Source organism: Natator depressus, chromosome 6, assembly GCF_965152275.1.
Source record: "Natator depressus isolate rNatDep1 chromosome 6, rNatDep2.hap1, whole genome shotgun sequence".
NCBI classification, from domain to species: Eukaryota; Metazoa; Chordata; order Testudines; family Cheloniidae; genus Natator; species Natator depressus.
In genome coordinates this window covers 11,127,802-11,151,368 of record NC_134239.1, presented here as the reverse complement: position 1 = coordinate 11,151,368, position 23,567 = coordinate 11,127,802, and the positions used below count along the sequence as shown (strand labels likewise).

Sequence of the window (23,567 nt, the reverse complement as noted above, 5' to 3'; positions counted from 1 at the left end):
GCTTTTGACACGGTCTCCCACAGTATTCTTGTCAGCAAGTTAAGGAAGTATGGGCTGGATGAATGCACTATAAGGTGGGTAGAAAGCTGGCTAGATTGTCGGGCTCAACGGGGAGTGATCAATGGCTCCATGTCTAGTTGGCAGCCGGTGTCAAGTGGAGTGCCCCAGGGGTCGGTCCTGGGGCCGGTTTTGTTCAATATCTTCATAAATGATCTGGAGGATGGTGTGGATTGCACTCTCAGCAAATTTGCGGATGATACTAAACTGGGAGGAGTGGTAGATACGCTGGAGGGGAGGGATAGGATACAGAAGGACCTAGACAAATTGGAGGATTGGGCCAAAAGAAATCTGATGAGGTTCAATAAGGATAAGTGCAGGGTCCTGCACTTAGGATGGAAGAATCCAATGCACCGCTACAGACTAGGGACCGAATGGCTAGGCAGCAGTTCTGCGGAAAAGGACCTAGGGGTGACAGTGGACGAGAAGCTGGATATGAGTCAGCAGTGTGCCCTTGTTGCCAAGAAGGCCAATGGCATTTTGGGATGTATAAGTAGGGGCATAGCGAGCAGATCGAGGGACGTGATCGTTCCCCTCTATTCGACATTGGTGAGGCCTCATCTGGAGTACTGTGTCCAGTTTTGGGCCCCACACTACAAGAAGGATGTGGATAAACTGGAGAGAGTCCAGCGAAGGGCAACAAAAATGATTAGGGGTCTAGAGCACATGACTTATGAGGAGAGGCTGAGTGAGCTGGGATTGTTTAGTCTGCAGAAGAGAAGAATGAGGGGGGATTTGATAGCTGCTTTCAACTACCTAAAAGGGGGTTCCAAAGAGGATGGCTCTAGACTGTTCTCAATGGTAGCAGATGACAGAACAAGGAGTAATGGTCTCAAGTTGCAATGGGGGAGGTTTAGATTGGATATTAGGAAAAACTTTTTCACTAAGAGGGTGGTGAAACACTGGAATGCGTTACCTAGGGAGGTGGTAGAATCTCCTTCCTTAGAGGTTTTTAAGGTCAGGCTTGACAAAGCCCTGGCTGGGATGATTTAACTGGGAATTGGTCCTGCTTCGAGCAGGGGGTTGGACTGGATGACCTTCTGGGGGTCCCTTCCAACCCTGATTTTCTATGAAACCAAGCCAGGGGAGCGGCAGCAGAAACAGGCACCACACGGTCCAGAACAGGGAGCAGCCCTGGTGTTCAGTCAGCTTCCTGTTCCCGCTGCTGTCTTAAGCAGGGCCAGGGGGCCAATTAGCTTTTCTGGGACTCCCCAATAGGACCTCAGGAGTGGAGCCTCAAACTGGGTCTGAACTTCATGGGTCCAAGGTAAGCAATTTTCAGCAGGCTTCTGGGTGGAGGGTTGGAGTGTGGCTGCTCCCATGAACCCTGCAGACCCGGGTTGAAGGCCCCTGGGTCGTGACAGTGAGTGATCTCTCCCTGCTCAAACCTCCAGCAGCAGGAAACAGTCTCCAGGATCCTGGACACATCCTCTGAGAATCAAATGAGGATATCATGATAAGAAATAGGTCTCTGTACCAGGGCCAGGATTCAGGGACAGGGAAAGCTCCCAACCAGGTTATGTAGCAGGAGCTCCGTTTGTTGCAAGGGCCCCAAGTGGCAGGACAAGTGAACGGTTCTTACCTCCAGGAGGTGCATGGGATCTTCCATCTGAGCCTCAATGGGACCCATGTTGCTTGGTTTGACAGGATGAGATGACCTGTTCCCACGGCTCCCTGAGCTGGGCTGGCTGAGGGATATATCTGTGTGAGAGACTGGGACAGAGCCTGAAAGACAGATGTGACAATCAGGGTAGGGTTCTCTCAACTCAGGGGGAGAACAGAGGGTCTGAACCCCAGAGAATAAGCATTGGAATCAACTGATTCATTGAAGAATTATTGTGCCATACAGGTACATCATACGGTCCTCTCATGGATTGGTAACTGGTAAACACTGCTCTGCACTGACTGCCCTGACCACGGGTGGCCCAAGGGCCCACTGCACCCCCAACTTAGCAGCTCCAGCTACCAAGAGAGCAAGAACCAGAGGCCTTCCTGCTCCTGGCACAGAGGAGTAGGTTGATGATCTACCTGGATGTGAGTGTTGGCCTTCCCCATGTCATGTTTTACGAAGCTATGCAATAGCAGAACGGAGACTGTTCTAAAGGAGAGCTACACATGAAGCAGCTCTGGGTTGCACTGATGTACTGTATCGATTTGAAGAACAGAGATATTTGCAAACTAAACCTTTAATATGGTGTTTTGGGGCTCTTGTGATAATATCAGCACCCAATCATTATGTCAGGAATCAGTTCTAATTTAACCATATACAATTATTTCCCCTCTGCATTTGAATCCGCTCTCTCTGCTGGATTTACAAGGAAAGCTTGGTACTCTTGGGCATCATAAGTATCAGAAATCTCATGCTAACCCTCCTGAGGACTATGATGTCTCTCTTCTGGTATCTATAGCATCACAAAAAGAAAAGGAGGACTTGTGGCACCTTAGAGACTAACAAATTTATTTAAGCATAAGCTTTCGTGAGCTACAGCTCACTTCATCGGATGCATTCAGTGGAAAATACAGTGGGGAGATTTATATACATAGAGAACATGAATGGGTGTTACCATACACACTGTAAAGAGTATCACAGAATTCTGAACATGGGGCATCAATAGCAAAGCTGGAAAAACAGGTATCGTGGCAGGAGGGGAGTGGTTTGAAAGAATTTTTGGAACGTAAATTAAAACAGATTTCTGTGCTCAATCTCCTGTGCCCAGCCCAGTGAGCAGAGACATTCCAGTCACCTATCTGAGCCTGCCTACAATTCCATTTTCTCTTTACAGTTCACTTTTAACTAGAGATGGGCCCCAAACTAGGACACAGAATCCAGACCGCTCAGAAACATGAGGAAAGTCAGATCCAGGTACAGATTTCAACTTCACAGCTCAGGTTTCTTTTTATGGTGGCCCATTTCAGAACTCAAATCCCAACACTCTTGTGAAGTGACTTGGGTTTGGATCTGAAGATTAGGAGCTTGAATTTGGATCAAAGCTTCACAACTGACCCACTTATGCTATTAACGTTACAAAGTTGAATTGTGTGACTTTCCAGTTCTTAATAATATATTCTTATAATATATTCTAGCATTAAGGCCTAATCCAGCAAGCTCTTAAGCATATGGTCAACTATAAGCATGTGAGTAGTCCCACTGAAATCAATGGAACTGCTCAAGTGCTTGGATTTAAGTTCATTCATGTACTCTGCCGGGTGAGGGTCTTAAGAAAAAATGAAATAAAATATTGTCAGTTTCAGGGGAACTGCACTTGTATTCCCCTCATCTTCCCATTGCCCTGGCCCCCGCTGCCTCCTCACCCACCTCCCCATTGCTTACAAAATAAGACATAAAAATACCAGTCGCCCAGCACACTAGTACTGACAAAATGCTGACTTCCTCCTTTTTTCCACATAATTATAAAATAAATCAATTGCAATATAAATATTGTACTTATATTTCAGTGTATAGTATATAGAGTGGTATAAACAAGTCATTGTCAGTATGAAAGTTTAGTTTGTACTGACTTTGCGAGTGCTTTTTTTGTATCCTGTTGTAAAACTAGACCACTGTCTAGATGAGATGGTGTACTGCCTGGTGTACCCCCTCAGCATACCGCCAGGGGTATCTCTACCCCTGGTTGAGAACCACTGACTGAGTGATTTGCCCAAGGTCAGAGAGGGACCAAGTGGCAGAACTAGGAATAGAAACCATGAGTCCTGTAGTCCAGCCCAGCACCATAATTACAAGCCCAGCCTTGCTCCCTCATTCAAGGCTCCAAACGCCCCGTTTTAATATAGTTGTATCTTGTGATTTTATAGCGTTTTTAATGAGGTTTTATGATGTTATCCCCTCATAATCACTAAAATGGCGATTATCCAATAGGGAGTCGGACACTTAATATGGTGTCTCTTTGCCACAAACAACAAGACTCCATCTTGTTTCAGCTGGGTGGTGGTGGTTTTGCGCCGTTTTGAACTTTGGTGGGAAAGGGCAGCTAACAGGCCACAATGAACTGGTTTTGTAACTGACTACCTCAGTCTACCTCAGGTTTTCCTGTCACAGAACTGTTAAAAGGAACTGCGTGACATCACCACAATGCTGTCCATCACAGAGGCAGCCAAGCACAGTGGCGTTCACGTGGTCCTCAGACCACGGATCAGCGAATCCTGAGAGACAACTCATCCTCATCCATCCCATCCATGTACCTGCTGCATCCCATCCACGTTCCTGGCCGTACCCCTGCCGTTGGCTCCAAGTCCAGCTACAGCACGATCCAGCGTTCCTCCCTTCGGGCCATCACCAGGTCTGGGGGCAGTAGGTCCTGGGTCCGACGCACTCCAACACCCAGCCTGTCCGGAGAAAGCATCTGACAGCAGCAGGACTTTAGGGGATTTTATCATTTTCGTTTGCTTCAAGCTCCTTGTATTGTGATCCCAGTTTGCTTAGGTTTTATGACAGTTGTGTTTCCTTTTCCCCTTTTCCCCAGTTATTGTAAACCAACCTACATACACTTACCTTTTTTTAACATAAGAATGGCCATACTGGGTCAGACCAAAGGTCCATCCAGCCCAGTATCCCGTCTACTGACAGTGGCCAATGCCAGGTGCCCCAGAGGGAGTGAACCTAACAGGTGATCAAGTGATCTCTCTCCGGCCATCCATCTCCACCCTCTGACAAACAGAGGCTAGGGAGACCATTCCTTATCCTTCCTGGCTAATAGCCATTAATGGACTTAATTTCCATGAACGTATCCAGTTCTCTTTTAAACCCTGTTATAGTCCTAGCCTTCATAATCTCCTCAGGCAAGGAGTTCCACAGGTTGACTGCGCGCTGTGTGAAAAACTTACTTTTCTTTGTTTTAAACTTGCTGCCCATTAATTTCACTTGGTTGCCCCTAGTTTTTATATTATGGGAAGAAGTAAATAGCTTTTTCTTACTCACTTTCTCTACACCATTCATAATTTTATATACCTCGAGCATATACCCCCTTAGTCTCCGTCTTAGTTGACCTTCTCTGAACTTTTCTAATGCCAGTATATCTTTTTTGAGATGAGGAGACCACATCTGTACGCAGTATTGAAGATGTGGGCATACCATGGATTTATATAAGGGCAATAAGATATTCTCTGTCTTATTCTCTTTCCCTTTTGTAATGATTCCTAACATCCTGTGTGCTTTTTTGACTGTCGCTACACACTACATGGACGTCTTCAGAGAACTATCCACGATGACTCCAAGATCTTTTTCCTGCTTAGTTGTAAAGAAATTAGCCCCCATCGTATCATATGTATAGTTGGGGTTATTTATTCCAGTGTGCGTTACTTTACATTTATCCACATGAAATTCCATTTGCCATTTTGTTGCCCCCTCACTGTTTACCCCTTTCTCCAGATCATTTATGAATAAGTTGAATAGGATTGGTCCTAGGACTGATCCTTGGGGAACACCACTAGTTACCCCTCTCCATTCTGAAAATTTACCTTTAATTCCTATCCTTTGTTCCCTGTCTTTTAACCAGTTCTCAATCTATGAAAGGATCTTCACCTCTTATCCCATGGCAACTTAATTTACATAAGAGCCTTTGGTGAGGGACCTTGTCAAAGGCTTTCTGGAAATCTAAGGTCACTCTGTCCACTGGACCGCCCTTGTCCACATGTTTGTTGACCCCTTCCAAGAACTCTAATAGATTAGTAAGACCTGATTTCCCTTTACAGAAACCATGTTGACTTTTGCCCAACAATTTATGTTCTTCTACATGTCTGACAATTTTCTTTTTATTATTGTTTCAACTAATTTGCCCAGTACTGACGTTAGACTTACCGGTCTGTAATTGCCGGGATCACCTCTAGAGCCCTTTTTAAATATTGGTGTTACATTAGCTATCTTCCAGTCATTGGGTACAGAAGCTCATTTAAAGGACAGGTTACAAACCATAGTTAATAGTTCCGCATTTCACATTTGAGTTCTTTCAGAACTCTTGGGTGAATGCCAGTTGGTCCCGGTGACTTGTTACTGTTCAGTTTATCAATTAATTCCAAAACCTCCTCTAGTGACACTTCAATCTGTGACAATTCCTCAGATTTGTCACCTACAAAAGACAGCTCAGGTTTGGGAATCTCCCTAACGTCCTCAGCCGTGAAGACTGAAGCAAAGAATTCATTTAGTTTCTCCTCAATGACTTTATCGTCTTTAAGTGCTCCTTTTGTATCTCGATCGTCCAAGGGGCCCCACTGGTTGTTTAGCAGGCTTCCTGCTTCTGATGGACTTAAAAAACATTTTGTTATTACCTATTGAGTTTTTGGCTAGCTTTTCTTCAAACTCCTTTTTGGCTTTTCTTATTACATTTTTACACTTAATTTGGCAGTATTTATGCTCCCTTCTATTTACCACACAAGGATTTGATGTCCGCTTTTTAAAAGATGCCTTTTTATCTCTCACTGTTTCTTAAGGCTCTTTTTTAGTTCTTTTACTGTGTTTTTTAATTTGGGGTATACATTTAAGTTGGGCCTCTATTATGGTGTCTTTGAAAAGTGTCCATACAGCTTGCAGGGATTTCACTCTATTCACTCTACCTTTTAATTTCTAATTAACTAACCCCCTCATTTTTGTATAGTTCCCCTTTCTGAAATTAAATGCTAGAGTGTTGGGCTGTTGACGTGTTCCTCCCATCACAGGAATGTTAAATGTTATTATATTATTTTGGAACACCTATCTGTCTCTGTCCTCTTTCCTTGCACTACACTGGAAGGAGGATGGGACCAACATCACCAGCTGCTTCCACAGCAATAGACGCTGATACCAGGTACAAGATCCTGCGTCCTGTGAAGGGGGAACATATAGGTTTACGATGGTTTTCATTTTTCCCTGTAACACCTTGGCATGGTCTGGTCTGACCCAGAGAATTCAAAAAGGCTGCAGCCCATGAGCCCAGCTGGCAGGACGCAGCTACGTACCCTTCCCTTGATGGCCACCTCAGTGGATGCTTTGGTCAAGACCATGCTCCGGCACTGCTCAGTGAGGTTGGCCAGGTTGGTGTTGATATCAGGGTTGGGTCCCCCTGCTGCAAAGGACAGAGATGGAGCGTCACAAGGGAGGCACAGCTGGGACCCCACTTGAGGGCAGTCCTGACTCCCAGCCCCCACTGCTTTAACCCACCACGATCCACTACCCTCCTACAGCCAGGAATAGAAACAAGGTGCCCCCCCTGCTGTAACCCACTATCCAATTGCAGAGGTAGCGATGAGACCCAGGAGTCCTGGGGCTCCTGGTGACCCTCCCTGCCCCAAATTACCTGTTCCAGGGCCCTTCCCCTCTTCAGCCACCGTTAGCTGTTATCTTAGGCCGCCTGAACCACAGAGACTGGGCTGCCCCCTCTTATGCGAAACATCTGCGAGAGATGGGGAAAGACTCAGCCACCATAGGGGAGGTGCTGTGAAACAGAAGAAAGGTCCAGTGGAGAAAGGATGAGAAGGGGAGACTCTACCCCTCAGACCAGCATCCTCTCCTCCAGCAGCCAAGAAGGATGCTGGCCTTGGGTTAACAGAGGTTAGGGGGTGCTGTGGTTAGGGGCAACAGGGTCAGTGCTAGTGGGCAAGGCTGGGCTGGCAGGGCTCTGTAGCCACAGCCTCTGGCTGGGCCCTGTCAAGTCCTGGGAGGCTGGGAAGTCTCTGTAATGCCCCCTCTAGCTGCAGCGGGGCCTGTGGGGCACGGGGAAGCTGGCAGGGCTCCGTAGCACTCCCTCTGGCTGGGGCTGTGTCACGCACAAGATCCTTCCCTTCCTCCCCCCACGATAGCATTGCGGGTAAAGCGCAGCAGCATGGCGAGCTTCTGGAAGAGCCGGCTGCACTCGGTGTCCCGCAGGCCCTTGATGTGCTTCACCTTGGACCATTTGTTGTGACGGGCTGGGGGGGCACCTGAGGTGCGCAGGGCCCGGCACAATGAACGGGCGGCAGGGGCAGCTGCTTCAGTGCCAGCACCGAGGCCAGAACATGGCATCTGATGGGGCACCTGCCCTCCCCGGGGCGCTGGGAAGGGACATGGGTGTGATCCCCTGGAAGTAACACACACACCAACATCACACAGCCAGACCCTTGTCTTACTGTGACACACACACACACTCCACAGTCACGTTGTGATCTGTAAACCACTCACATCACACAGCCTTCCTGTACCACTCAGACCCACACCCCAGACCCAGCCTGGGGGGGATCTCCTCAAATACACACACCAACCTCACACAGCCTAGCAACAGGAGAGTGGGTTTGTGTGGGGGGGAGGTGAAGAGAAAACCTGGATTTGTGCTGGAAATGGCCTAACTTGATTATCATACACATTGTCAGGAGAGTGATCACTTTAGATAAGCTATTACCAGCAGGAGAGTGGGGTGGGAGGAGGTATTTTTTCATGCTTTCTGTGTATAAAAAGATCTGCTACACTTTCCACAGTATGCAGCCGATGAAGTGAGCTGTAGCTCACGAAAGCTTATGCTCAAATAAATCGGTTAGTCTCTAAGATGCCACACGTCCTCCTTTTCTTTTTGCGAATACAGACTAACACGGCTCTTACTCTGAAATCTAGCAACAACCACCACCCACCTGCCCTGCTCCCAGCTCCCCACGGCACAGCGGGGCCCCGCGCACAGCCCAGGGGCGGGGACCGGGCTGCCCCGTTACGGGCTCCTGCCGCCCGGGGAACACGTGCCGCGAGCGCCCCCAGCGGCCAGACTCGGGACCCAGGCGTCCGGGGGCGGGGGGCTGGGCCGGAGGGTCGCTGCGCTGGGGCCTCCCCCGGCTGCTGGAGCTGGCGGCGCAGGCGCTGGGGCCGGGCGGGGAGCGGGCGGGAGGCGGCCCCGGGGAGGCACCAGCCGCGGGGCGGGAAGTCGCTGCCCGGGCGGAGGAAGCGGCCGGGGTCGGAGCCGAGCCCGGCGATGGCTGCAGCGGGGCCGGCGCAGGTAGGACGCGGGGCGGGGACTCCCCGGCCGGGCACTGGCTGGTCCCGGCTGGGGCCGGGGCCGGGTCCCTCCCGCGCTAGTGACCCCGGGGCTGGGGGCTGCCGCAGCCGGAGCGCTGGGGCCGGGGAGCGGCGCTGGGGGCCCCGGGCCGGGCGGACACGCGGAGCCGGGCCGAGGAGCCCCGAGGCGGCCGAGCCGGGGCCGGGAGCGGGGCCGAGCACAGGCCTGGGGCGGAGGCGGGGACTCCGGCCGGGGGAGGAGCCTGGTCCCTGCCCTGGGATTCGGGCCCTTCCCAGCGCCCCGCCCCAGAGCCCCCTGGGGAGCCGAGGGCGACTCCTGTCCCCGGCCAGCAGGGCCCGAGTCCCCGGGGGGCTGTGCGGGGGGGTCTCCCTGGGTCACAGCTGCTGGGCTGGGGGTTCCCCGGGGGCCGCTGCCCTCGAACCCGCGTCCCCTGCTGAGAGCCCGGGCTGGGGCTGGAGCGGAGGGTGCTGAGTGTGTAACGCTTGTGCCAGCAGCTGCGGGTGGCGTTTGAGGACGTGGCTCTGTATTTCAGCCGGGAGGAGTGGGAGCTCTTGTCCCGGCCAGAGAAGCAGCTGTACCGGGACCAGATGCTGAGGAATTACCGGGCCCTCGTTTCCTTGGGTAAGGACCAATTTATCTCTACTCATAGCTGTCCAATGTCTGTGTTCCCTTGATGCCACCCCTGGCATGTGCCACCCCATGGCTGAGTAGTGTCAAATGACAGCCTCTTTCAGTTCGGCTTCCTGTTGAAGAACTCAGGGCTACAGAGCCTGGGGCTAATCTTAGTTGTAACTTGTTTACTTGCATTACCTACCTCACCTCAGTCGTGGTACAGGGCTGGTTCCAAACAGCACATGAGCAAATAAGGGAGGAAGAAAACTCTTCTTCTGCTTGTTACAGCTCCCCACCTCCCCAAAAAGAATGAACATCATAAACTTAACAACCGTGGAGTTGACCAATACTTGCATCCTAAGCAAAAGAACTGATAAGTCTGTGTAACGGTGACACCTGGTGACACCTGCCGTGTCTAAGTCCCCAAAGCAAATTGAGACGGGTCATAGACATTGCTGCTTCAGAGTATGAACTGAACTTGCCTGTTGGGAGACAGGAAGAAATTTCCTCTAAGGAAGGTTTATTTCATTACTCTCCTGCTTGGGATCTCCTGCGCTTTCCTCTCAAGCAGCATCCGAGATTGGGGCCCCATCATGCCAGGTGCTGTGCAGACACACCTTGACTGAGATCGGGGTCCTGTTGTGCTGTTTAGCTGTTAGCACTCAAGAAAGAGAACTCGGAGTCATGGTGGATAGTTCTCTGAAAACATCCACTCAATGTGCAGCGGCAGTCAAAAAAGCAAACAGAATGTTGGGAATCATTAAGAAAGGGATAGATAATAAGACAGAAAATATCATTTTACCGCTCTATAAATCCATGGGACGCCCATATCTTCAATACTATATGCAGATGTGGTCGCCCCATCTCAAAAAAGATATATTAGTATTGGAAAAGGATCAAGAAAAGGCAACAAAAATGATTAGGGGTATGGAACGGCTTCCGTATGAGCAGAGATTAATAAGACTGGGACTTTTCAGCTTGGAAAAGAGACAGCTAAGGGGAGACTGAGGTCTATAAAATCATGACTGGTAGAGAAAGTAGGTAAGGAAGTGTTGTTTACTACTTCTCATAACACAAGAACTAGGGGTCACGAAATCAAATGAGTAGGCAGCAGGTTTAAAACAAATAAAAGGAAGTATTTCTTCACACAATGCACAGTCAACCTGTGGAAGTCCTTGTCAGAGACTGTTGTGGAGGCCAAGAGTATAACGGGGTTCAAAAAAGAAGCAGATACATTCATGGAGGACAGGTCCATCAATGGCTATTAGCCAGGATGGGCAGGGATGGTGTCCCTCGCCTCTGTTTGCCAGAAGCTGTGAATGTGAATCCAGGAAATGGATCACTTGATGATTACCTGTTCTGTTCATTCCTTCTGGGGCACCTGGCACTGGCCACTGTCAGAAGCCAGGACACTGGGCTTTGGTCTGACCCAGTAGGGCCATTGTTTGGTCTGCACCAACATATAAATGAGTCCCTGTCCCCAAAACTTCAGTAATAAAACTGATTCTTTCCCCCCAAACAGGCTATTCAGGTTCCACACCAGATTTAATCCACAGAATTGAGATAGAGGAGGCAGAGCTCTGGATCCGGGATGCCGAGGACTCCAGGGAAAGCTCGGGGCCTGAGAGCCCCTCCCAAGGTGAGTCATCATAACCCAGTCTGTGGCGGTTCAATGACAAGACGGGACACAGCTTTTAGCAAGCAAGCGGCTGGTCTGCTAACAGGCTTCTGCCTGTCAGCTTTCCACCTTCCCCTTTATTCTCTCTCTCCCCCCGCGCATTACATTCTCCAACAGATAAAAGGAATACACTGGCTTTGTTTAACATTCTTATTTACCAATTTCTATCTACCGCGTTCCTTGCTCTCGGGCCTTGAGCCCAGTCCTGAGAGGCTTCCCACGGTTCATGTCATTTGGGCGAGATTCCAAGGTTGATGCCCTTGAGAGGAGCTGTGTGTGCACAGGTCCAGCACAACACTCCGGGTGTGCCCTGAATGTTGCCAAGCGCATGAACCTTGTATGAATCCTACACCCAGTCCCTTCTGATTTACATACCTGCTAGCAGAGGGCTCCTTCATGTAGAAGGCAAAGGCCAAGTGAGATGCACTGGCTGGGAGCAGAAGGGGACAAATGGAGACTGGGAATTAGGGGCCAGTGTTTATCTGGGAGGGGAATGAACCACTGGGAGAGCTCCTCACTGGAAGCCTGTCAGTGGAAATGGGGTGTGACTTTCTCAAAGCTTTGTTCTTGTTGAGCCAGGAGGTAGGAATCACGGGGAGGAGATTCTTTGGCTGGGATAGGCAGGAAGCCAGGCTGGATGGGCACAATGAGCCTGTCTGGCCTTGATATCTGAATCCTGGAAATCTTAGAAACATAGAATTAGAAGGCACCTCAGTAAGTCATCTAGTCCAGTCAGTCCCCTGCACTGAAGCAGGACTAAGTATTATGGAGTCCATGCCTGACATGGTCTTAAAAACTTCCCATGATGGAGATTTCACAACCTCTCCAGGTAATTTGTTCCACTGCTTAACTACCCTTACAGTTTGGAAGTTTTTCCTAATGTCCAACCTAAATCTCCCTTGCTGCAATTTAAGCCCATTACTTCTTGTCCTGGCCACAGTGGATAAGAACAACAATTTATCACGCTTCTCTTTGTAACAACCTTTTATGTTCTTGAAGATTGTTATCAAACCCTTTCTCCCCCTCCCCCGCCCCCGGCCGTCTTCCCTTCTCCAGACTAAACAAACCCAATTTTTTTCAATCTTACCTCGTAGGTCATGTTTTCTAGACCTTTAGTAATTCTTGTTGCTCTCCTCTGACCCTGTCCAGCTTGTCTACATCGTTTCTGAAGTGTGAGGCCCAGAACTGGACACAGTATTCCAGTTGAGGATTCACTTTGTTGACTCACTTAGTTTGTAATCCACTATAACCTCCAATGGTTTTCTGCAGTACTCCTTCCTAGGCAATCATTTCAATTCCGACCATTTCTCCATTTTGTCAAGATCATTTTAAATTCTAGTCCTGTCCTCTAAAGGGCTTGCAACCCCTCCCCAGCTTTGAATCATCCATAAACTTTATGAGTGCACTCTCCATGCCATTGTCTAAATCATTAATGAAGATACGGAATAGAACCGGACCCAGGACAGATCCCTTTGGGATGCCACTCAAGATACCCTTTCAGCTCATTAGAGAACGATAAGAACCACTCTCTCAGTGCAGTTTTGCAACCAGTTGCGAACCCACCTTACAGTAGCTTTGCCTCGGCTATATTTCTCTAGTTTATTTATGGGAAGGTCATGTAAGACAGTATCAAAAGCCTCACTAAATTTGAGATGTGACATCTACTGCGTCCGCCCAGTCCAAAGCTTGTTACCCGTCAAAGAAGGATGTTAGGTTAGTTTGACATAATTTGTTATTGACAAATCCATGCTGACTGCTAGTTATTACTTTATGTCCTTCTAGGTGCTCACAAATAGAATGTTTGATTACTTGGTCTATAACTCCCTAAGCCAAAGGCCTTAGCCTAAGAACAGGGCCTCAGACTGTCACAGTAAGAGAAGGCCCTTACACTGGCAGACAGTGATTTCGATTCTTTCTTTTATACCTCTAACTAGCCAAGTGGTAAAAATACACCTAAATTCTTAGAGTATAGGCCTTTACAGACAGGTCTGAATATCTATATCCTAACAGTGATGAACTTGGAAGAGATGTGGGGTGATGGATGTGAAGGGTTGGATCACAGAAACCCCCTTGGGGTTGCCAACTGATGTGCCAAGGCTACTTCTGAACCTGCTTTCCCTGCCCTGGCAGCTTGGGACTTCAGTGCCCTGCCTGGTTTGAGCCAGACCCGCTAGCCTGCTGCAAACCCAGACCCAGGTCTGAACCACGCCCCCTAACAGCTGTAGGCTTAAACTGAAAGCAGCTTAAGAAGTGTTCCTGTCAAGATTCCATACCACCATTAATGGTCCACACTTTGCATAATTACAATAGGCCCTCAGAGTTATATATTATATTTCTAGTTTCAGATACAAGAATGAGACAGTCATACAAATAGGATAAACACATTCAGTAGATTATAAGCTTTGTAATGATACCTTACAATGAGACCTTTTGCATGAAGCATGCCTCAGTTACATTATAGTCACACTCATTAGCATATTTTTATAAAATCATATAGAGTGCAATGTCACAGTGGATTTGAGAGACGCTGAGGGAAAGAGAGAGGTCTCTGTGGTGGGGGAGCATATGAGGACTGCATTTCCCTAGTGGGTAGGACTTTGCAGCAGGATTCAAAACATCTTATTTTGGTTCTAGAAGTGAGTCACTGTAACTCCCCCATGCCTCAGTTACCCCACCTGTGTAACGGAGAGGGCACTGGGGCTGTGAGGATAAAATATGTGTGTGTCAGTGGATCTGGCACTGGGGGGCAGACAAGCACCTGGGTAGAAAGACACTCCTACTGGTCCATAGACCACAACACCTTCTTCTAGGCTTTCTGCACCTCAGAAAATCATACCGAGCCGGGGGCATCCTAGACATTTTTCAGATGGGTTTCATGCCTCTGCCCCTCCTGACTCAAGTTGTGTGCGCTGGTGTTCTCTGGCCCTGGGCACCTGCATCCAGACATAGCTCAGACAGGCAAAAACCTGCTTGCAGCCTGGGAGAACATCCCCAAGTCACTGGCCCTTGGCAGAGAAGGCGCTGTCCTCTCCAGGTTCCCACCCCACCCCCTCTCTGCCACTTCACATCACACGTGACCTCTCAGACTGGAGAAACATGTCCCCGGCGAGCAAGAAGAAAGCTGGGAATGACTCAGGGCAGGATCAGTCATGTACGATGAGTGCAGAGGACGCCATTTTGTAGAGCAGGTCTCCAGTATTTGCAGCGTTTCACTGTAATGCTCTAAAACTGCCCCACGTGCCAGGCAGCTGCTGCTGGGGGCACGAACGCACATGGGAGCCAGAGGAAATTATCCTGTGTAGCACGACTTGGAGTATCCTGGTGTATGGGCTGGGTGTGAGGGAGAGGGGGTGGGATGGCCTTTGTCACATCCCCCTTTCCTCCTGCTCTCTCAGTGGCACAAAATCATTGTCACTTACATTGCTTCAGTGTCAATGCTTAGCACAGCCCTCAGCCTTAACATGGTCTGTGACAGTCTGTAGATCAAAGGCCTGCTGGGTGGCAGCCGTTCACCCCTTCCAGCTCAGCAGTGTCACTGATTGTCTTGTGACACAATAGAGACCTGTTTTTCAGGTTACATCACACAAACCCTGAGTGACTGGTCATCCCCTCAAACCTCCCCCCAACCCTCTTGAGGTTTTAGTTTAGTTTTGCACAAAGAGTGAAACAGGCTCAGGGTAGATGACATCTTTAGAAGGAATTCCTTGAAAAGGACTCACTCCTGCACAGGAATAAGCTACGCTGATGTGAGCAGCTTTATACCAGTCTCAATGTGTCCACGAGGGGATTGTAGATCCTAAACTGGTTTCAAACTAATATAGTTTAAACAGAGCAAATACTGGGGAACAAGAGACGTACTGTCGCCTGTTTTACAGCACAGAACCAGCAACGTGTAAATAAACCCCTCTGATGGAAATAAAACCAAAATCAGTGAAAACAAAACCCGGATCCTGTGTGTTAGCACTTAGTTCTGGATGAGGGCCCCGTTGTGCCAGACGCTGCCTGTATCCTGGGCAGGCTACAATTTAAGCATCGAACAAGACCCAAGAGGTGCATGGCGCACGTGGGAGCAGGTGCTAGGTGCTGCACAAACAGCATAAGGTAGAACCACCCTGAGTCAGGCTGCAGATTTGTGTCAGCATTTCCTATCGGAAATTACGGAGCAGTTGTAGTAAATTTAGTAAAAGTCACAGGTCACTAAATGTACTGTGACCGCTCCATGATTTTTCACAAAACCTGCCCTCCTCCTCGCCCTGCCCAGGAACCCTCCAATACTGCAACCCTAACCGCAGGCTGATGCAGAGGCGTTGAGGCAGGCTGGAGAAGATATGAGTGGCAAGTCCATTCACTGAAGTTTGCCCCACCTCCCCCACCATCATGACTCGGGGCGGGGGCAAATCTGAGTGGCACTGTAAGTCCGCAGGCCAGGTCTCAGTACCCAGACCGAGACTTTGGGTCCAGCCCTGTGGGACAGGAGCCACCATTGCTGGGTGAGGCACCCATCCAAAAAACAGTCACAGACAAATGGGGAAATCGCTCCATCCTTGAAATTTTTCCTTCCTTGACAAACCTGTAGCCTTAACTATGAGCTAACACTGGGATTGCCTCTGCTCTCTCCAGCAGGGCTCGGGATACTGGGGGGACCGAGGACACCGTCTGAGTGTGGGGAGAGCGCGGCAGGAACGCAGGATCCCACAGCCCACAAAAGGATCCATGCACAGGACGCAGTCCGTCCCCCGAATAAACTCAGCCAGAGACTCCCCATGGGCCGGTGTCCCTATCGCTGTGCTGACTGCGGGAAGAGCTTTGCACAGAGCTCACACCTGAGAGCACACCAGCGCACGCACACCGGGGAGCGACCGTACCACTGCTCTGACTGCGGGAAGAGCTTTGCACAGAGCTCATACCTGAGAAGACACCAGCGCACGCACACCGGGGAGCGACCGTACCACTGTGCTGACTGCGGGAAAGGCTTTGCAGAGGGCTCAAGCCTGAGAACACACCAGCGCACGCACACCGGGGAGCGACCGCATCGCTGTGCTGACTGCGGGAAGAGGTTTTCACGGAGCTCACTCCTGAGAAGACACCAGCGCACGCACACCGGGGAGCGACCGCACCGCTGTGCTGACTGCGGGAAGAGGTTTTCATGGAGCTCACTCCTGAGAAGACACCAGAGCACGCACACCGGGGAGCGACCGCACCGCTGTGCTGACTGCGGGAAGAGGTTTTCACGGAGCTCACACCTGAGAAGACACCAGCACACGCACACCGGGGAGCGACCGCACCGCTGTGCTGACTGCGGGAAGAGGTTTTCACGGAGCTCACACCTGAGAAGACACCACAGCACGCACACCGGGGAGCGACCACACCGCTGTGCTGACTGTGGGAAGGGCTTTGCACGGAGCTCAAGCCTGAGAAGACACCAGCGCACACATCAGGGCGCAGCCGCATCATTGTAACAATTCTAGTAAGAACTTCAACAGAACCAGTGCACTGATCAAGCACCAGTGCACGCACACTGCCGGGGAGGACATTCCGATGCATTGGCTGAAGCAGGAACTTTGCTCGGGCCTCCTCCTTGCTATCACATTAGTTCATTCACAGCCGAGAGTGGCCAAACAGCTGTGCTGTCTGGGGCAAGCACTTCGCTAGATTGGCCCACCTCTCAGCACCCGGTCATGCACCCCAATGCCCTTCTGCCACCTGCAGGGCCTCAAGGGCTTCTGGCAGTCAGTGGGCCTGACACAGCTCCAGCAGATGCAGGTCAGGACATAGTCCTGTCCCCAGGATGCCCAGCAGAGAGATGGGGGGGAGGGGGACAGGGAAGGGGACTTGGCTTAGCAGTGTGTGGAAGAGCAGAGAGGTGGAGTGTATTTAGAGCAGATGGTCACAGCCTACTGCATTAGATGGGATCCAACCCGGTCTCTCTCTTTCTGGCCCACACTCACTCCCCCTCTCCCCCTCCCCCCGTCTCAATGGGACCAAGCTAGGAACTTCCCCCACACACCTACCTTGGTTCCAGCCAGAGGATTACTCTTGGATGACATCTAGAGGTGGGATTTGCAGTCCTGTCTCAGCATGGATTGGGCTGAAGGGCAGGACAACCTAGTGCAGGGGTGGGCAAACTTTTTGGCCCGAGGGCCACATCGGGGTGCAAAGCTGTATGGAGGGCTGGGTAGGGAAGGCTGTGCCTCCCTAAACAGCCGGGCCCCCACCCCTGAGGGCCCCTCTCAGAACCCCCGACCCATCCAATGCCCCCTGCTCCTTGTCCCCTGACCGCCTCCTCCCGGGACCCCCCGCCCCAACCGCCCTCCCCGGGACTCCACCCCCTATCCAACCCCCGCTGCTCCCTGTCCCCTGACTGCACTGACCCCATCCACAGCCCCAGCCCCTGACAGGCTCCCCAGGACTCCCATGCCTGTCCAACCCCCCCACCCCGTTCCCCGTCCCCTGACCTCCAGCCCCCCCGAACCTCCGCCCCATCCAACCCCCCTGCTCCCTGCCCCCTTACCATGCCGCTCAGAGCTGCAGGACTAGCAGCCGCACCGCCCGGCCGGAGCCAGCCATGCTGCCCATGGAGCTGCGGGGGAAGGGGGACAGCGGGGGAGGGGCCGGGGGCTCAAGGGCCGGGCAGGACGGTCCCGCTGGCCAGATGTGGCTCACAGGCTGTAGTTTGCCCACCTCTGACCGAGTGTGTGTGATTGAAAAAAGACTCAGGAACTGCTCATGCCGTCTATTCTAAATAGAAATGTAACAAAGAAGAATTATGTACCTAATGTGTAACAGAGGGCTGTCTAACCCAGTGTTTCTTTCCTATTAAAGAAGCTGATGCATTCACACAGCATGTGGAGAAGCCAGTGTAAACAGTGTAACCAATCAAAATGTTCTCGGGCCCAACTGCCCATGAGGCCTGATGAACTGTGTGACTGGCAGGCGCACAGAGAGAGTTTCCCATTACTCCTGGGGGAATTCAACGCCTAAAAATTCTCCAAACAAAATTTTAAAATTCTGCATATTCTCTTTGTCCAAATAACACAATATAATCACACTGGTTTCAATTATTTTGGTAATTTATTTCAAATGTCGGCAAGTATGTCTGTAACAATACAAAAAAGATTCAGTACTTGTGGCACCTTAGAGACCCACAAATTTATTTGAGCATAAGCATAAAGTGAGCTGTAGCCCACGAAAGCTTATGCTCTCATAAATTTGTTAGTCTCTACGGTGCCACAAGTCCTCCTTTTCTTTTTGCGGCTGCAGACTAACACGGCTGCTACTCTGAAAAAAGATTCCGTTAGTGTTTTTTGACAAATAGATTCTTTACTAGGCATATTAACACAGAACTTTGAGTAAGAAGTCGTGTAAACTACCATACAGAACCATGCCCCTCAGAAGCAGTGCAAAGGCTTGAGGGACTCAGGGGTAATGGAGAAGCTCAGGGAAAGGGAAGTAATTGCCAGGAAGGAGCCTGGGAGTGAAGCAGGAGGGTTATTGGGTGTCTTCCCCCCCCGCCAGCCCTTCTGAATCGCACCTGGAGCTGCAGCTAGCAAGAGATGTCAAGAGTAACAAGAAGGGTTTCTTCAGGTATGTTGGCAACAAGAAGAAAGCCAAGGAAAGTGTGGGCCCCTTACTGAATGAGGGAGGCAACCTAGTGACAGAGGATGTGGAAAAAGCTAATGTACTCAATGCTTTTTTTGCCTCTGTTTTCACTAACAAGGTCAGCTCCCAGACTGCTGCGCTGGGCATCACAGAATGGGGAAGAGATGGCCAGCCCTCTGTGGAGATAGAGGTGGTTAGGGACTATTTAGAAAAGCTGGACGTGCACAAGTCCATGGGGCTGGACGAGTTGCATCCGAGAGTGCTGAAGGAATTGGCGGCTGTGATTGCAGAGCCCTTGGCCATTATCTTTGAAAACTCGTGGCGAACGGGGGAAGTCCCGGATGACTGGAAAAAGGCTAATGTAGTGCCAATCTTTAAAAAAGGGAAGAAGGAGGATCCTGGGAACTACAGGCCAGTCAGCCTCACCTCAGTCCCTGGAAAAATCATGGAGCAGGTCCTCAAAGAATCAATCCTGAAGCACTTACATGAGAGGAAAGTGATCAGGAACAGTCAGCATGGATTCACCAAGGGAAGGTCATGCCTGACTAATCTAATCGCCTTTTATGATGAGATTACTGGTTCTGTGGATGAAGGGAAAGCAGTGGATGTATTGTTTCTTGACTTTAGCAAAGCTTTTGACACGGTCTCCCACAGTATTCTTGTCAGCAAGTTAAGGAAGTATGGGCTGGATGAATGCACTATAAGGTGGGTAGAAAGCTGGCTAGATTGTCGGGCTCAACGGGTAGTGATCAATGGCTCCATGTCTAGTTGGCTGCCGGTGTCAAGTGGAGTGCCCCAGGGGTCGGTCCTGGGGCCGGTTTTGTTCAATATCTTCATAAATGATCTGGAGGATGGTGTGGATTGCACTCTCAGCAAATTTGCGGATGATACTAAACTGGGAGGAGTGGTAGATACGCTGGAGGGGAGGGATAGGATACAGAAGGACCTAGACAAATTGGAGGATTGGGCCAAAAGAAATCTGATGAGGTTCAATAAGGATAAGTGCAGGGTCCTGCACTTAGGATGGAAGAATCCAATGCACCGCTACAGACTAGGGACCGAATGGCTAGGCAGCAGTTCTGCGGAAAAGGACCTAGGGGTGACAGTGGACGAGAAGCTGGATATGAGTCAGCAGTGTGCCCTTGTTGCCAAGAAGGCCAATGGCATATTGGGATGTATAAGTAGGGGCATAGCGAGCAGATCGAGGGACGTGATCGTTCCCCTCTATTCGACACTGGTGAGGCCTCATCTGGAGTACTGTGTCCAGTTTTGGGCCCCACACTACAAGAAGGATGTGGATAAATTGGAGAGAGTCCAGCGAAGGGCAACAAAAATGATTAGGGGTCTAGAGCACATGACTTATGAGGAGAGGCTGAGGGAGCTGGGATTGTTTAGTCTGCAGAAGAGAAGAATGAGGGGGGATTTGATAGCTGCTTTCAACTACCTGAAAGGGGGTTCCAAAGAGGATGGCTCTAGACTGTTCTCAATGGTAGCAGATGACAGAACGAGGAGTAATGGTCTCAAGTTGCAATGGGGGAGGTTTAGATTGGATATTAGGAAAAACTTTTTCACTAAGAGGGTGGTGAAACACTGGAATGCGTTACCTAGGGAGGTGGTAGAATCTCCTTCCTTAGAGGTTTTTAAGGTCAGGCTTGACAAAGCCCTGGCTGGGATGATTTAACTGGGAATTGGTCCTGCTTCGAGCAGGGGGTTGGACTAGATGACCTTCTGGGGTCCCTTCCAACCCTGATATTCTATGATTCTGTGAACCCCAGTCTATGTGACCTTACAGAAGTCCTGTGTGCCCTGCTCTGTCTGTGTCCCCCCCTCATCTTGCATGTTTCCTCACAGGTTGCTGTGAGGAATGCCACTTCTGCTATGGCTGTGAGTTGGCTATCCTCTATTCTGGCACCACAATAGCTCCTGGTGGGCAAAAGGTGTAACTGCAGCGCCTCTCTGACAAAATGTATTTTCTGCAGAGGAAAAAAAAATCTGCGGGGGACATGAATTCTGCGCCTGTGCAATGGTGCACAATTTCCCCAGGCCTATACAGGAGACCATTGTGATCATTTAGCCTGAGCGCCTGTATAACACAGGCCAAAGAACTTCCCTGAGTTAATACCTGTTTGAACTAGAGCAGAGCTTTGATTTTTTTAAAATCTAAACTTGACTTAAAAATTGCCAGAGATGGAGAATCCACCAGGATGCTTCGGAAATGATAAATTGTACATGCATGGTTAAAAGTAGGGAAAGAGGTTTGGTTTTATTTTACCATCTGCCTGTTTAGAAGAGCCTGAAGTTGCCACTTCCCCCTCCGACAGCTCACACTGCAAATGAATTCTCTTTTGTAAAAACAACTTATGCACACGAGGGAGGGAAATGGTTGTGGATGTTCTCCGAGGGAGAGTCAAACAGCACAATGCCTCTTGCAGGGGAGCAGCCATTGCACCAGATGTGCAAAGGTGGGCTGAAGGCAGCAGTAGCCGGCTGCACAGTGTGGGCTTCATCCCCCTAGGGCACCAGCTGCTTTTTCCCTTCCATGAAAGTCTGTCTGATGCTTTGATTGCCCCACCGCTTACACAGTAGCTCCTTGATTGGATTGACACAGCCCACTCTGACCTGTGCTTTGGGGCTGGAGAAGGAAAAAAATGCCTCACAACATATGGAGTTTAGAGGAGGGAGAGTTGTTTGCCTTGGTTTTAGTTGAAATATATTATTCTTTTGAGATAATTTAAAGATGGGGGGCCTCTGTACATCTTAAAGTGCATTACAAAGCAGCTTAGTGTCTCAATCCCCATTTTACAGATGGGGAAACCAAGGCACAGAGAGCCTCACCCAAGGTCAGTCAACAGGCCAGTGGCGAGCTGGGAATGGAACTCTGGTCTCCTGGCTCCCAGCCCATAGCTCAGCCCACTGAACCACACTGTCTTTAAAAACAGCTCTTCAGTGTGTAATGTCTTGCTGTGCTTTTAAATGAAAACACTGGGCTTCACACACCCCTTTGTACAGCATGAAAGAGTAACAGCCCCCCCACAACCTCCCCAATGTCACTGCCACACTGGGCAAGGAGAGATCTGACCATCCAGAACCCCCCAGCTTTTAATGAGATGAAAGGAGGGGGCAGTTCCACAGTATGTGCTTATTGTATGACTGGTAGGGTTGCCACCGGTCCAGGTTTTGGCTTCTGTGTCCGGGTGCCATTTAGGGTTGCCGGGTTTCTTGTTTTTGGGACCTGGTAACCCTAAATGGTGCCCGAACCTTTTGGTTACAGGACAGGAGAAGGCAGCAGTGCTTAGCAAACGTAAAGGAGCTGAGTATCAGAAGGCAAGGGAAGCAAACATGTGGTCTGGTGTTGCAACTAAGACCTGACGCTTCTGTAAGGAGTTGGACGCCATCCTTGGTGGCCACCGCACCTGCACTACCAAGAGCCCCATGGATACTTTGGCGGGGCTGGAGGTGGTGGATGGGGGCTCGAGCCTGAGGACAAAGTCATGGACAAGGAGGTCGAGTTGGAGGATGTTGGGGAGCCCATGGCCGGCTTGTCCGGTGGCACGGCAAGTCAGGAATTCTTCTCCACTGCAGAGGGGTCTAGCCAGTCTCAGAAGTCTGTTTGTGGCCCACGTGACACAGGAAAAGAGAACCATGGAGTTCATTTTGAAGTTCATGATGCTCGGTTATACGAGGTAGAGCTGTTCTTTCCTATGTGTATTGTGGAAGTGGGTGAAGAGATAGAAATGTACAAGACTAGCTGTCCTTACCCATAACTATTTTACATTTGGGGACAATGTATGCCTTCAAATCAGCGGCACTGCTATGAGTACCCGCATGGCCCCACAGTATGCCAACATTTTTATGGCTGACTTAGAACAACGCTTCCTCAGCTCTCATCCCCTAACGCCCCTACTCTACTTGCTCTATATTGATGACATCTTCATCATCTGGACCCATGGAAAAGAAGCCCTTGAGGAATTCCACCATGATTTCAACAATTTCCATCCCACCATCAACCTCAGCCTGGTCCAGTCCACACAAGAGATCCACTTCCTGGACACTACAGTGCTAATAAACGATGGTCACATAAACACCACCCTATACCGGAAACCTACTGACCGCTATTCCTACCTACATGCCTCCAGCTTACACCCTGCCCACACCACACGATCCATTGTCTACAGCCAAGCTCTGTGATACAACCACATTTGCTCCAACCCCTCAGACAGAGACAAACACCTACAAGATCTCTATCAAGCAGTCTTACAACTACAATATCCACCTGCGGAAGTGAAGAAACAGATTGATAGAGCCAGAAGAGTTCCCAGAAGTCACCTACTACAGGACAGGCCCAACAAAGAAAATAACAGAACGCAACTAGCCGTCACCTTCAGCCCCCAACTAAAACCCCTCCAACGCATTATCAAGGATCTACAACCTATCCTGAAGGATGACCCAACACTCTCACAAATCTTGGGAGACAGGCCAGTCCTTGCCTACAGACAGCCCCCCAACCTGAAGCGAATACTCACCAGCAACCACATACCACACAACAGAACCACTAACCCAGGAACCTATCCTTGCAACAAAGCCCGTTGCCAACTGTGCCCACATATCTATTCAGGGGACACCATCGCAGGGCCTAATCACATCAGCCACACTAT

At 50.0% G+C, this 23,567-nt stretch overlaps 1 protein-coding gene across 1 annotated transcript in view; it reads left to right on the top strand.

Annotated features, from left to right (window-relative positions):
• The first annotated feature begins 8,088 nt into the window (after positions 1–8,088).
• The window catches only part of LOC141989682 (uncharacterized), a 33,171-nt gene continuing 17,692 nt past the window's right edge, over positions 8,089–23,567 (top strand). The window contains 6 exon segments of the mRNA XM_074956617.1: positions 8,089–8,108; positions 8,662–9,002; positions 9,588–9,644; positions 11,158–11,274; positions 15,937–16,753; positions 16,755–16,962. Coding sequence (XP_074812718.1) covers positions 8,089–8,108; positions 8,662–9,002; positions 9,588–9,644; positions 11,158–11,274; positions 15,937–16,753; positions 16,755–16,962 — 1,560 coding nt within the window.